Source organism: Mercenaria mercenaria, chromosome 3 (assembly GCF_021730395.1).
Source record: "Mercenaria mercenaria strain notata chromosome 3, MADL_Memer_1, whole genome shotgun sequence".
In the NCBI taxonomy this organism is placed as follows: Eukaryota; Metazoa; Mollusca; class Bivalvia; order Venerida; family Veneridae; genus Mercenaria; species Mercenaria mercenaria.
In genome coordinates this window covers 24,857,815-24,872,597 of record NC_069363.1, presented here as the reverse complement: position 1 = coordinate 24,872,597, position 14,783 = coordinate 24,857,815, and the positions used below count along the sequence as shown (strand labels likewise).

Below are 14,783 nucleotides of genomic sequence, written 5' to 3'. Positions count from 1 at the left end.
TGTGTTTTAACATGATTTTTTCTGTCCTCTAAGATCTACTGTATACGGTATAAAGTAAAAGCATATATTTTTTCTCGGTCAGAATTTAGCAAATTTGAAATATTGTGTATGTTTGCGAGGTTGTAAAAAATGCCATTCTTGTTTTGGCTTGTTAACATGTCTATGTCCGTAAAACATACACCATAAAGCGTTACCCATACAAAAGTAAACAGTTTTGCTCAGTAAGTATTGAAAAATTTTAACTTACAGTCCTGGAATGTAATAGGGTGATTGCCTGTGGTCAATAGATGACCCCTATGTTTTTGGGGATTAGTAACTCGGAGGTCAAGGTCACCAGAGTACTTAAGGACGTATGCTAGAATTTGGTGCGAAAATTTTCCCAATAACAGAATTTCTTCAAACTTTGGATATTGAAGGACAATCATCTAAGAAACAAAAAAATGCAATAAAAATCATAGGTCACTAGATTCGAAAAAGAGTTATCTGCCCTTGAAAACGGCATTTCCCCCCAAAATGACGTTTTCAAGGGCAGATAACTCTTTTTCGAATCTAGTGACCTATGATTTTTATTGCATTTTTTTGTTTCTTAGATGATTGTCCTTCAATATCCAAAGTTTGAAGAAATTCTGTTATTGGGAAATTTTCTCCCATCTCATATACAGGGAATTCTAGCGTACGCCTTTACTATGGTTTCTGCTTAGTAACTAAGGAACTCTAAAGCCTACTTAATGCAGTAGCCAGTGGCCTGTAAATGACCTTTATTATTTTGAAGGTCAAAGGTCAGGGACACAGTGACCTAGAGACTGAAAATGGTTTCTACTAAATAATTTAAGAATGAGTAGATTACAGTCTTCTAATTCAGTGGACAGTTTCCTGTGGTCAGTAGATGACCTTTATTGTTTTGGTATTCTTTTGTAAAGGTAAATTTCAAAGTTAAATGTTAAAATGACCTTAAGAATGAAAAAGGTTTCCACTCAATAACTAAGTTTTGCTTTGGCTAACAGTTGTAAAACTTCATAGGTCATTTCATGACCCCTATTGTTTTGGGTGCCAGTAGGTCGGAGGTCAAGTTTACAGTGATATTGAGACTGAAAATGGTTTCTGATCAATATGTGGAGAATACTTGGATCTGTGGCCTTAAAACTTCATAGTGTGATTTTCTGTTATCAGTAGATGGCCCATTCTTTAATTGAAGTCATTGGGTCAAAGGTCACAGAATTTAATATCACATACACAGTTGATTCTAACAAGTCATCATGGGGGCATATATATTTTTTACGAATATCTCTTATTTGCAGTTTAATACAAATCACTTAATTAACAAAAATTGATCCCTTACAAGTTTCTGGATACATTTCCTGTATGTCATTCATTTGATTGCTTTTGTTAGTCCCAAAGTTTCACAGAAATGTTTATTATATCTATATAGACTGGCAGTCCTACGATGTTCAGTCCCCATGCACCAAAGTCCATGTCATCAATGATGCAGCACCAGCAGTTCGCCTCACAAAATATGTACATGAAAGGAGTGGACAGCTGGAGACCGACATTCAGTGAAGGTAATACATACTGTACTCTCTTAATGATACCTATTTCCATGTTTTAATTTTCTGTACAAAAAGAATTTCTTTCATTTTATTAGCTCACCTTTCACGAAGTGACAAGGTGAGCTTTTGTGATCGCGCGGCGTCCGTCATCCGTGCGTCTGTCCGTAAACTTTTCCTTGTGACATCTCTGGAGGTCACAGTTTTCATGGGATCTTTATGAAAGTTGGTCAGGATGTTCACCTTGGTAAATTCTAGGTCAAGTTCGAAACTAGGTCACGTGCCGTCAAAAACTAGGTCAGTATGTCTAAAAATAGAAAAATCCTTGTGACCTCTCTAGAGGCCATATATTTCACAAGATCTTCATGAAAATTGGTCAGAATGTTCACCTTGATGTTATCTAGGTCAAGTTCGAAACTGGGTCACGTGCCGTCAAAAACTAGGTCAGTAGGTCTAAAAATAGAAAAACCTTGTGACCTCTCTAGAGGCCATATATTTCACAAGATCTTCATGAAAATTGGTCAGAATGTTCATCTTGATGATATCTTGGTCAAGTTTGAAACTGGGTCACGTGCCATCAAAAACTAGGTCAGTAGGTCTAAAAATAGAAAAACCTTGTGACCTCTCTAGAGGCCATATATTTAAAAGATCTTCATGAAAATTGGTCAGAACTTTCACCTTGATGATATCTAGGTCAAGTTCGAAACTTGGTCTTGTGCCATCAAAAACTAGGTCAGTAGGACAAATAATAGAAAAACCTTGTGACCTCTCTAGAGGCCATATTTTTCATGGGATCTGTATGAAAGTTGGTCTGAATGTTCATCTTGATGATATCTAGGTCAAGTTTGAAACTGGGTCACGTGCGATCAAAAACTAGGTCAGTAGGTCTAAAAATAGAAAAACCTTGTGACCTCTCTAGAGGCCATATATTTCATGAGATCTTCATGAAAATTGGTCAGAACGTTTATCTTGATGATATCTAGGTCAGGTTCAAAAGTGGGTCACGTGCCGTCAAAATCTAGGTCAGTAGATCAAATAATAGAAAAACCTTGTGACCTCTCTAGAGGCCATATTTTTCATGGGATCTGTATGAAAGTTGGTCTGAATGTTCATCTTGATGATATCTAGGTCAAGTTCGAAAGTGGGTCACGTGCCCTCAAAATCTAGGTCAGTAGGTCAAATAATGGAAAAACCTTGTGACCGCTCTAAAGGACATATTTTTCATGGGATCTGTATGAAAATTGGTCTGAATGTTCATCTTGATGATATCTAGGTCAAGTTCGAAACAGGGTCACGTGCGGTCAAAAACTAGGTCAGTAGGTCTAAAAATAGAAAAACCTTGTGACCTCTCTAGAGGCCATACTTGTGTATGGATCTCCATAAAAATTGGTCAGAATGTTCACCTTGATGATATCTAGGTCAAGTTTGAAACTGGGTCACGTGCCATAAAAAACTAGGTCAATAGGTCAAATAATAGAAAAACCTTGTGACCTCTCTAGAGACCATATTTTTCAATGGATCTTCATGAAAATTGGTCAGAATTTTTAGCTCACATGTCACAAAGTGACAATGTGAGCTTTTGTGATCACGCAGCGTCCGTCGTCCGTCGTCCGTGCGTGCGTGCGTCCGTGCGTGCGTCCGTGCGTGCGTAAACTTTTGCTTGTGACCACTCTAGAGGTCACATTTTTCATGGGATCTTTATGAAAGTTGGTCAGAATGTTTATCTTGATGATATCTAGGTCAAGTTCGAAACTGGGTCAACTGCGATCAAAAACTAGGTCAGTAGGTCAAATAATAAAAAAACCTTGTGACCTCTCTAGAGGCCATATTTTTCATGGGATCTGTATGAAAGTTGGTCAGAATGTTTATCTTGATGATATCTAGGTCAAGTTCGAAACTGGGTCAACTGCGATCAAAAACTAGGTCAGTAGGTCAAATAATAAAAAAACCTTGTGACCTCTCTAGAGGCCATATTTTTCATGGGATCTGTATGAAAGTTGGTCAGAATGTTCATCTTGATGATATCTAGGTCAAGTTCGAAACTGGGTCAACTGTGGGCAAAAAGTAGGTCAGTAGGTCAAATAATAAAAAAACCTTGTGACCTCTCTAGAGGCCATATTTTTCATGGGATCTTCACGAAAGTTGGTCAGAATGTTCATCTTGATGATATCTAGGTCAAGTTCGAAACTGGGTCATGTGCCGTCAAAAACTAGGTCAGTAGGTCAAATAATAAAAAAAACATTGTGACCTCTCTAGAGGCCATATTTTTCATGGGATCTGTATGAAAGTTGGTCAGAATGTTCATCTTGATGATATCTAGGTCAAGTTCGAAACTGGGTCAACTGCGATCAAAAAGAAGGTCAGTAGGTCAAATAATAAAAAAACCTTGTGACCTCTCTAGAGGCCATATTTTTCATGGGATCTGTATGAAAGTTGGTCAGAATGTTCATCTTGATGATATCTAGGTCAAGTTCGAAACTGGGTCAACTGCGGTCAAAAACTAGGTCAGTAGGTCTTAAAATAGAAAAACCTTGTGACCTCTCTAGAGGCCATACTTGTGAATGGATCTTCATGAAAATTGGTTAGAGTGTTCACCTTGATGATATCTAGGTCAGTTTCGAAACTGGGTCACGTGCCTTCAATAACTAGGTCAGTAGGTCAGATAACAAAAAAACCTTGTGACCTTTCTAGAGGCCATATTTTTAATGGGATCTGTATGAAAATTGGTCAGAATTTTTATCTTGATGATATCTAGGTCAAGTTCGAAACTTGTTCAACTGTGGTCAAAAACTAGGTCAGTAGGTCTAAAAATAGAAAAACCTTGTGACCTCTCTAGAGGCCATACTTTTCAACGGATCTTCATGAAAATAAGTCAGAATGTTCACCTTGATGATATCTAGGTCTTGTTCGAAACTTGGTCACGTGTTTTTAATAACTAGGTCAGTAGGTCAAATAGCTAAAAAGCCTTGTGACCTCTCTAGAGGCCATATTTTTCATGGGAACTATATGAAAATTGGTTTGAATGTTCATCTTGATGATATCTAGGTCAGGTTTGAAACTGGGTCAACTGCGGTCAAAAACTAGGTCAGTAGGTCTAAAAATAGAAAAACCTTGTGACCTCTCTAGAGGCCATACTTTTGAATGGATCTTCATGAAAATTGGTCAGAATGTTCACCTTGATGATATCTAGGTCTTGTTCGAAACTGGGTCACGTGCCTTCAATAACTAAGTCAGTAGGTCAAATAATAAAAAATCTTGTGACCTCTCTAGAGGCCATATTTTTCAGTGGATCTTCATGAAAATTGGTTAGAATTTTTATCTTGATGATATCTAGATCAGATTCAACACTGGGTCACATGAGCTCAAAAACTAGGTCACAATATCAAATAATAGAAAAAAACGACATCATACTCGGTTTAAAACTGGGTCATGTGGGGACAGGTGAGCGATTCAGGACCATCATGGTCCTCTTGTTATCTTGATAATATCTAGGTCAAGTTCAAAACTGGGTCACATGAGCTGAAAAACTAGGTCACTATGTCAAATAATAGAAAAAACGACGTCATACTCAAAACTGAGTCATGTGGGAAGAGGTGAGCGATTCAGGACTATCATGGTCCTCTTGTCTTGTTTACCTGCTTATAACAAATATTATACTCAACCAAAATATTTAACATTTTATATTACTATGTATGTTTATTACTGGTGTTTAACCCCATTTTCTATTATTCTTTAACAGTTGGACGACATGGTAGAAGTACAAGTCCTGTGTTTGGTAGAACACCTCAGCTGAACATGACTGCTGTAAGTTAGTTTACCTGAAGTGCATGCTAACTCAAGATTTCTCTCCAGTTTTAATAGCAATTGAGTATGAAATTATGGTCTGTTTTGGCTGTAAAATAAAATCCTTGAATTTAAGCAGTATTGGCATTCTTCAAACAGTTTACAGTTTTCCTTATGAATGATCATGTGGCCTTTGGTACATTATCTGTATTCACATTGCTGCACTGGAAACTGTATTCAACTTAAGGCCTATGCTTAACATGTACAACAAAGGTTTTTGAACTGTTCTGTGTTGCTGTAATAATGGTTTTACGTTCACCAAGATTATTTGATTTTATATTATGATGCTACTTGTATCAGATTAATAAATCCTTTGCTTTAAGCCACCAAGACATAAGTACACTACCTTTTTAAGTGACTGTGTTCAGAAAGATATGTTTATGTATTTCAGTCTCAGCAAGGAAAGGCCCAGTTTAACTTTCAGGCAGCTCCAGGAAAAAGTAAACAGAAACAAGAGAAGGTAATCCATCACTGTATGTCTTGTTCCCTGGGGGAGACAACTGTTTTCTCTGATGATTGGCTTATAGACAGTTAAATAAATAATCAGTTCCATGTTTGGAAGTTTTAAGGTACTTCTGAAGAATAAGTTTAGTACTGAAACCTGTTAGGTTCATTGACTGCAGCACATTAAACAAAACATACAAATCATATTCTATGAATATCTGGTTTTTAGCTCACCTGTCACAAAGTGACAAGGTGAGCTTTTGTGATCACGCAGCGTCCGTCGTCATTCAGTCCGTGCGTGGGTGCGTAAGCTTTTGCTTGTGACCACTCTAGACGTCACATTTTTCATGGGATCTTTATGAAAATTGGTCAGAATGTTCCCCTTGATGATATCTAGGTCAAGTTCGAAACTGGGTCACGTGCGGTCAAAAACTAGGTCAGTAGGTCTAAAAATAGAAAAACCTTGTGACCTCTCTAGAGGCCATATATTTCATAAGATCTTCATGAAAATTGGTCAGAATGTTCACCTTGATGATATCTAGGTCAAGTTCGAAAGTGGGTCATGTGGCCTCAAAAACTAGGTCAGTAGATCAAATAATAGAAAAACCTTGTGACCTCTCTAGAGGCCATATTTTTCATGGGATCTGTATGAAAGTTGGTCTGAATGTTCATCTTGATGATATCTAGATCAGGTTCGAAAGTGGGTCACGTGCGGTCAAAAACTAGGTCAGTAGGTCTAAAAATAGAAAAATCTTGTGACCTCTCTAAAGGCCATACTTGTGAATGGATCTTCATAAAAGTTGGTCAGAATGTTCACCTTGATGATATCTAGGTCAAGTTCGAAACTGGGTCACGTGCGGTCAAAAACTAGGTCAGTAGGTCTAAAAATAGAAATACCTTATGACCTCTCTAGAGGCCATATATTTCATGAGATCTTCATGAAAATTGGTCAGAATGTTCATCTTGATGATATCTAGGTCAGTTTTGAAAGTGGGTCACGTGCCATCAAAAACTAGGTCAGTAGGTCAAATAATAGAAAAACCTTGTGACCTCTTTAGAGGCCATATTTTTCATGGGATCTGTATGAAAGTTGGTCTGAATGTTCATCTTGATGATATCTAGGTCAAGTTCGAAAGTGGGTCACGTGCCATCAAAAACTAGGTCAGTAGGTCAAATAATAGAAAAACCTTGTGACCTCTCTAGAGGCCATATTTTTCATGGGATCTGTATGAAAGTTGGTCTGAATGTTCATCTTGATGATATCTAGGTCAAGTTCGAAACAGGGTCATGTGCGGTCAAAAACTAGGTCAGTAGGTCTAAAAATAGAAAAACCTTGTGACCTCTCTAGAGGCCATACTTGTGAATGGATCTCCATAAAAATTGATCAGAATGTTCACCTTGATGATATCTAGGTCAAGTTCGAAAGTGGGTCACGTGCCATTAAACAGTAGGTCAGGTCAAATAATGAAAAAACGTTGTGACCTCTCTAGAGGCCATATTTTTCATGGGATCTGTATGAAAGTTGGTCTGAATGTTTATCTTGATGATATGTAGGTCAAGTTTGAAACTGGGTCAACTGTGATCAAAAACTAGGTCAGTAGGTCTTAAAATAGAAAAACCTTGTGACCTCTCTAGAGGCCATACCCTTGAATGGATCTTCATGAAAATTGGTCAGAATGTTCACCTTGATGATATCTAGGTCAAGTTTGAAACTGGGTCACGTGCCATCAAAAACTAGGTCAGTAGGTCAAATAATAAAAAAACCTTGTGATCTCTCTAGAGGCCATACTTTTCATGGGATCTGTATGAAAGTTGGTCTGAATATTCTTCTTGATGATATCTAGGTCAGATTTGAAACTGGGTCAACTGCGGTCAAAAACTAGGCCAGTAGGTCTAAAATTAGAAAAATCTTTTGACCACTCTAGAGGCCAAATTTTTCAATGGATCTTCATGAAAATTGATCTGAATGTTCTCCTTGATGATATCTAGGTCAGTTTCGAAACTGGGTCACATGCGGTCAAAAACTAGGCCAGTAGGTATTAAAATAGAAAAACCTTGTGACCTCTCTAGAGGCCATATTTTTCGTGAGATCTTCATGAAAATTAGTGAGAATGTTCACCTTGATGATATCTAGATAAAGTTCAAAACAGGGTCACGTACCTTCGAAAACTAGGTCAATAGGTCAAATAATAGAAAAACCTTGTGACCTCTCTAGAGACCATATTTTTCAATGGATCTTCATGAAAATTGGTCAGAATTTTTATCTTGATAATATCTAGGTCAAGTTCAAAACTGGGTCACATGAGCTCAAAAACTAGGTCACTATGTCAAATAATAGAAAAAACGATGTCATACTCAAAACTGGGTCATGTGGGAAGAGGTAAGCGATTCAGGACCATCATGGTCCTCTTGTCTATGTCTCTTCTTGCTCCTTGATGTATACATATATGTAGTGTACCTGCTGTTGCTATCCTGAGATGTTTTTACTAGGGAAATTTAGCTCATTTTTACTATCATTAAATGTTGAGCATATTTTGTGTTTGACTATAATTACATTCCTTGATCTGTCCTCAGGTATATGTATTGTATGACTACAAGGCACAGAGATCAGATGAACTTGATTTATTTGCTGGGGATGAGATTATTGTGTTGTACAAGGACACAGAGAATTGGTGGATGGGAGAACTTGCTGATGGAAGACAGGGATTCTTCCCATCCAATTATGTTACACATGAAGGTAATGTCATTACTGGTTTTACTTCCAGTTCTCTCAGTTTACACATATATATTCTTACTCAGTGGAAAATTACATATGTGTACAAGTAAATATTCACACACATATGTAGTGTCATTTTTGCTTTAAAGTCATAGTTGTTGCTAGAGTTTACACATGCTAAAACAAAAATACTTCCCAGCAGGACCTTTCTGGCAGGCCTTGAAGGCATAATGGTTAAGGTGGCTGATCAAGAATCACTTACCCTCAGCTGTAGGTTCAAAACCTCATTTAGTGAAAAGAAGCCATCGAGCTGGCTTACAAAAGTCAGTGATTTTAACAATCTGCAGACCTATGCCTGAAATAATGCACAAGTGGGTGCCTCGGTTCTTCCTTGGCCATAAAAAAGCTAAAAAGTCACCATAGTTGGTGTGATGCTAAACCCATAAAAACCAAATGAAAAAAGGACGTTTTTGGTGTGTCCTCATTATGCAGCATTGAAAGATTGTTTTATTTCCTATTTTACTGCACTTTTTGAGTATATCTTCATCTTGATGACTAGTCATTAATTTAGTTTGGTTGCAAGTCACTGCAGTCACAATTCTTTGTCCAAGCACTATCTTTATGTTACTAAAATTAGATACACTACCAACAGGATTGATAACTCCGGATAATTAAATGTGCTGTTATGTTACTATAATTAGATACACTTCTGGCAGGATTGAGAACTATAGATACGCTTTAATGTTACTTTTTAGCTCACCTGTCACAAAGTGACAAGGTGAGCTTCTGTGATCGCGCGGTGTCCGTCGTCCGTGCGTGCGTGCGTGCGTCCGTAAACTTTTGCTTGTGACCACTCTAGAGGTCACATTTTTCATGGGATCTTTATGAAAGTTGGTCAGAATGTTCATCTTGATGATATCTAGGTCAAGTTCGAAACTGGGTCACGTGCCTTCAAAAACTAGGTCAGTAGGTCTAAAAATAGAAAAACCTTGTGACCTCTCTAGAGGCCATATATTTCACAAGATCTTCATGAAAATTGGTCAGATTGTTCACCTTGATGATATCTAGGTCAGGTTCGAAACTGGGTCACGTGCCATCAAAAACTAGGTCAGTAGGTCTAAAAATAGAAAAACCTTGTGACCTCTCTAGAGGCCATATATTTCATGAGATCTTCATGAAAATTGGTCAGAGCGTTCACCTTGATGATATCTAGGTCAAGTTCGAAACTGGGTCACGTGCCCTCAAAAACTAGGTCAGTAGGTCAAATAATAGAAAAACCTTGTGACCTCTCTAAAGGCCATATTTTTGATGGGATCTGTATGAAAGTTGGTCTGAATGTTCGTCTTGATGATATCTAGGTCAAGTTCGAAACTGGGTCAAGTGCGGTCAAAAACTAGGTCAGTAGGTCTAAAAATAGAAAAACCTTGTGACCTCTCTAGAGGCCATATATTTCATGAGATCTTCATGAAAATTGGTCAGAATGTTCACCTTGATGATATCTAGGTCAAGTACCAAAGTGGGTCACGTGCCATCAAAAACTAGGTCAGTAGGTCAAATAATGGAAAAACCTTGTGACCTCTCTAGAGGCCATATTTTTTACGGGATCTGTATGAAAGTTGGTCTGAATGTTCATCTTGATGATATCTAGGTCAAGTTCGAAAGTGGGTCACGTGCCTTCAAAAACTAGGTCAGTAGGTCAAATAATAGAAAAACCTTGTGACCTCTCTAAAGGCCATATTTTTCATGGGATCTGTATGAAAATTGGTCTGAATGTTCATCTTGATGATATCTAGGTCAAGTTCGAAACAGGGTCATGTGCGGTCAAAAACTAGGTCAGTACATCTAAAAATAGAAAAACCTTGTGACCTCTCTAGAGGCCATACTTGTGAATGGATCTCCATAAAAATTGGTCAGAATGTTCACCTTGATGATATCTAGGTCAAATTTGAAACTGGGTCAGGTGCCTTAAAAAACTAGGTCAGTAGGTCAAATAATAAAAAAACCTTGTGACCTCTCTAGAGGCCATACTTTTTATGGGATCTGTATGAAAGTTGGTCTGAATGTTCATCTTGATGATATCTAGGTCAAGTTCGAAACTGGGTCAACTGTGGTCAAAAACTAGGTCAGTAGGTCTAAAATTATTAAAATATTTTGACTTCTCTAGAGACCATATTTTTCAATGGATCTTCATGAAAATTGATCTGAATGTTCACCTTGATGATATCTAGGTCAGTTTCGAAACTGGGTCACTTGCGGTCAAAAACTAGGCCAGTAGGTGTAAAAATAGAAAAACCTTGTGACCTCTCTAGAGGCCATATTTTTCATGAGATCTTCATGAAAATTAGTGAGAATGTTCACCTTGATGATATCTAGGTAAAGTTCAAAACAGGGTCATGTACCTTCGAAAACTAGGTCAATAGGTCAAATAATAGAAAAACCTTGTGACCTCTCTAGAGACCATATTTTTCAATGGATCTTCATGAAAATTGGTCAGAATTTTTATCTTGATAATATCTAGATCAAGTTCAAAACTGAGTCACATGAGCTCGAAAACAAGGTCACTATGTCAAATAATAGAAAAAAACGACGTCATACTCAAAACTGGGTCATGTGGGAGAAGGTGAGCGATTCAGGACCATCATGGTCCTCTTGTTTAATTAAATACGCTACTTGCAACATTGACAGTGCAGGATGATTTAGTATGTTTTTTGTTAATATATTAGATACACTACTGGACAGTCATAGGACAGGGATGACAACTCCGGATGACTCAGACACTGAGGGGAAGAAACAGAATCTTACAGCAGTAAAGACGAAGAGTGGAGAACTGAAGTTTGTGTCAGGGGAGGAGGATTCTGGGGATGATATACTAGAATCAAGTAGAGCGTAAGTATATCTGCACTGTAAAAATGTCAGTATAAAATGTACCTGCTATTTACAAATATCTGTTTTTTGAGAGACTATGACAGATCTTTTGACATTAATATTTTCTTGTCAGTTAGAGGCAAACGTATTTGTGAGATGCAGGTTAACAAAATTCATGAAGAAGAGGGATATCTTGAAATAAACTTGTTTGTGTCAAATTCAGCATAAGAGTTTGTTTGTCAGAGTATTTGGTATCTACAGTAAATAGAAAGCGGAGCATAAAATACTGAAAGTAAACAATTTATGTTCAGGTAAGGTAAATATATTGACAGAATTTAAATGCTCTTGTCAAGTAGAGCATAACAATATTTAGATGTAAACACGTTTGATTTTTTTTATATTTTTAGACGGCGAAGAAAGAAACGAAATTCCCAGGACAGTGGAACAATATCTGGTGGCAGTCAAGCAAGTGGGGGCATAAACAGCAAGAAACCGCCTCGTAAGGCTGGACAGAAAGTACGCATCAATGAAAGTAACAACGAATCTACAGCATAAAATCATGTACAGTGTCTACATTTATAATGAGAGCCATGAATAAACATTACAAGACTGTTCAATTAGACAGCTGGTGTCAACAAAAATGTTTATTCAAAATTCTAACAGATATATAATAGTGTTGCTAACAAAGTTTATAGAGAAGATAAAGCAGCGTTATCAGACAGTTTATCCTGAAAGACGTTGAATGTGAAATAGACACTAAATAACAAATAATCAGTTGAAAAAGGGACAAAAAAAGTGTATGTCATATCACTTAAACGTGCCTTTATCTATACCTAGCAGCATATCTGTGATACTTAAATGTTGACTAAAGTGTGATAAGTGTACATTCATGCTTTACATATTGATATTATAGTGTAAATATAAGTGACATTAGTGCCAAATGATCATATATGGTAGCTTTACAGGTTGTTTGCCATAGATCTGTTTAAATCTTCTCAATAGTTTGAAGAGAACAGTTTTATCTACATTACATATCTGCATATCGAAGTTTCACTTTTTAGTGTTTTTCAATAAGGTAAATTAAACAAGCAGATGAAATGCTTCAATTTAACAGTATAGAATCTCCGCCCATAGCTATCACCCTGTCAGTAGCCCATTTCAAATCTTTCAGTGTTTTATGAAAAAATCAAAAATATAAATGAGCCGTGCCATGGGAAAACCAACATAGTGGCTTTGCGACCAGCATGGATCCAGACCAGCCTGCGCATCCGCGCAGTGTGGTCAGGCTCCATGCTGTTCGCTTTTAAAGCCTATTGGAATTGGAGAAACTGTTAGCGAACAGCATGGATCCTGACTAGACTGCGCGGATGCGCAGGCTGGTCTGGATCCATGCTGGGCGCACACCCACTATGTTGGTTTTCCGTTGGCACGGCTCAAATCATCAGATTTATGATTTGTTCTATAAATGCTCATATCAGTGATGATATTGTTAGTCTGTTGTTGCTGATTTTATTTTTTGTTTCAGTTTAAGCCTTACCAAAATTCGCATTTTGTAAAATATTTCTTTTGAAACACTGCATGTTTCTTATGTTTCTGTTACCAGTAATGAAAACAAACATCAGATGTAGCTTTATGTTGAATTTTGGACACTTTTCTGTTTAGGGACAGTGATTACGAACAGTGCATAAAATCATGAAGTGCAGAGTCCATTATTGAAACAGTACATTAGATGATTGTATGTTACTTGAGTGGAAAGCTATTTTAACTGTAACTTTTTTGTTTAACTTTTTGAGCTTCAAAGAGATCTTTCTGAAATGGTTCAGTATTCATTTTAGAGTAAGTTTACAGGAAAATGGAATTAATGAAATGAAGTCCACAATGATAAAAGTATGACTGACTGGGTGTATATTACTTAAACATCTCTGTGTTTTGTAGATATAATCAGCATATTAACATGTGTGTAATATTTGTTGAAACCATGTTATATTTTTGATACTACACAAGGGTTGATAGCATTCCATACTGAAACTGTTCAAGGTATAGAAGGACTTGGTGTATTATATGTACAAAAAAAAAGAATTTCCATGTTTCAGCTAAACAAAGCTAAGATATGATAAAATATTATTACATTTATGTCTTTCCACAATGAATTTATTGAACTTGTTAAATAAAAATGATGAAATGCATGGCAAGCCTCCATATTAGGCCTAGCCTGGCATACTGTTATTTTATTCAGCATGTTTAATAAATTCAGTATGAAAGACACTCCTGTAATATCCTCTATAAACACTCCGTTATAGATTTACAGTAAGAGGATGAATTATGTAACAAATTTACTTGAATCTACCTGTTTATATAGCTGCATTAATGTTTGAAAATCTCTGTCTGTCCGTCCACTGAAAGTTTTTTTTAATATTTTACATACATGTATCTGTTTGTACTAGCCATAAATGTGAGTGGCTTGTATTATATTTTGTTATTTATTTGTACATATTCTTGTTTATTTAAACTGTACATATGGTAAATATGTATCACTTAAACTGTTTTGGTGTATATAGTTTTCAATTTTAGACACTTAAGGATTTTATGAAGCGTATCAGCACTACATTCATCATTTTCATCAGTATCATGCATAATCACATAAGGTTAAAATATATTTCCATTGTAATTTAGTTATTCCTTTGTTTCTTTTTGTCCCTTCCCTAAATAAATATACTTATGGCATTAGTTTTTGCTTTAGGAAAATGATCTGCTATGAAACTGCTATCTGTGGGTGTTTGAAATCTGCAACCTTTTTCATTCATGTTTTAATTTAAGGAGGTAGGTTACCTTAATTTTTGTAAGTGCGCATGTCCAACCGGAAGCTAACGTGACGATTTACGACGACGTTTACGACAAACTAAATGTGTTTGTATATCCATTCTTCTGGAAATAAATCTTGAACCTGCCTCCGATCTTATGTTTAATGGCTTAATAATGCAGAAGTAATGAATGAATTGCCACAGAAACGCTTCAAAACATTGTTGCCTTAAAATGACGTCATTGACGTCATGACGTTACGTGTCAGTTACCACGCAAAATTAATAGCTTTTATTTTGAAAGTACGTTATTCTGTGCTTTTACTTTATTTGAACTGTTTTTAAACAGCCATTGTTTGCTGAAATACTTTTTATTAGTCTTTTGCTCTGAAAAATGATCAATATTTTGCTTCTTTTATGTAATTATATTGAAATGTTATGCGGAATGTAAGAAAATGGACGATGGTAACTGATGTGATTGGGAATATAGTTGGCTGAAAGGTAACTTATCACGGTCATTTACAAATAAAAAATGGACAGTTTGATTTGTTATACCTATTTCCAAGTTTCCGT

At 36.5% G+C, this 14,783-nt stretch overlaps 1 protein-coding gene across 5 annotated transcripts in view; it reads left to right on the top strand.

Annotated features, from left to right (window-relative positions):
* LOC123525240 (jouberin-like) overlaps nucleotides 1–12,669 on the top strand; it is a 50,795-nt gene extending 38,126 nt beyond the window's left edge. For 4 of the 5 annotated variants that reach the window (XM_053538026.1, XM_053538027.1, XM_045304118.2 and 1 more), the window contains exons 30-35: nucleotides 1,430–1,559; nucleotides 5,284–5,348; nucleotides 5,779–5,847; nucleotides 8,406–8,568; nucleotides 11,271–11,433; nucleotides 11,820–12,669. In XM_053538026.1, coding sequence (XP_053394001.1) covers nucleotides 1,430–1,559; nucleotides 5,284–5,348; nucleotides 5,779–5,847; nucleotides 8,406–8,568; nucleotides 11,271–11,433; nucleotides 11,820–11,967 — 738 coding nt within the window. In that variant the 3' untranslated portion in view covers nucleotides 11,968–12,669. The remainder of the gene's footprint in view (nucleotides 1–1,429; nucleotides 1,560–5,283; nucleotides 5,349–5,778; nucleotides 5,848–8,405; nucleotides 8,569–11,270; nucleotides 11,434–11,819) is intronic. The other variant, XM_053538028.1, reaches the window with a different exon arrangement.
* Nucleotides 12,670–14,783: the final 2,114 nt, after the last annotated feature.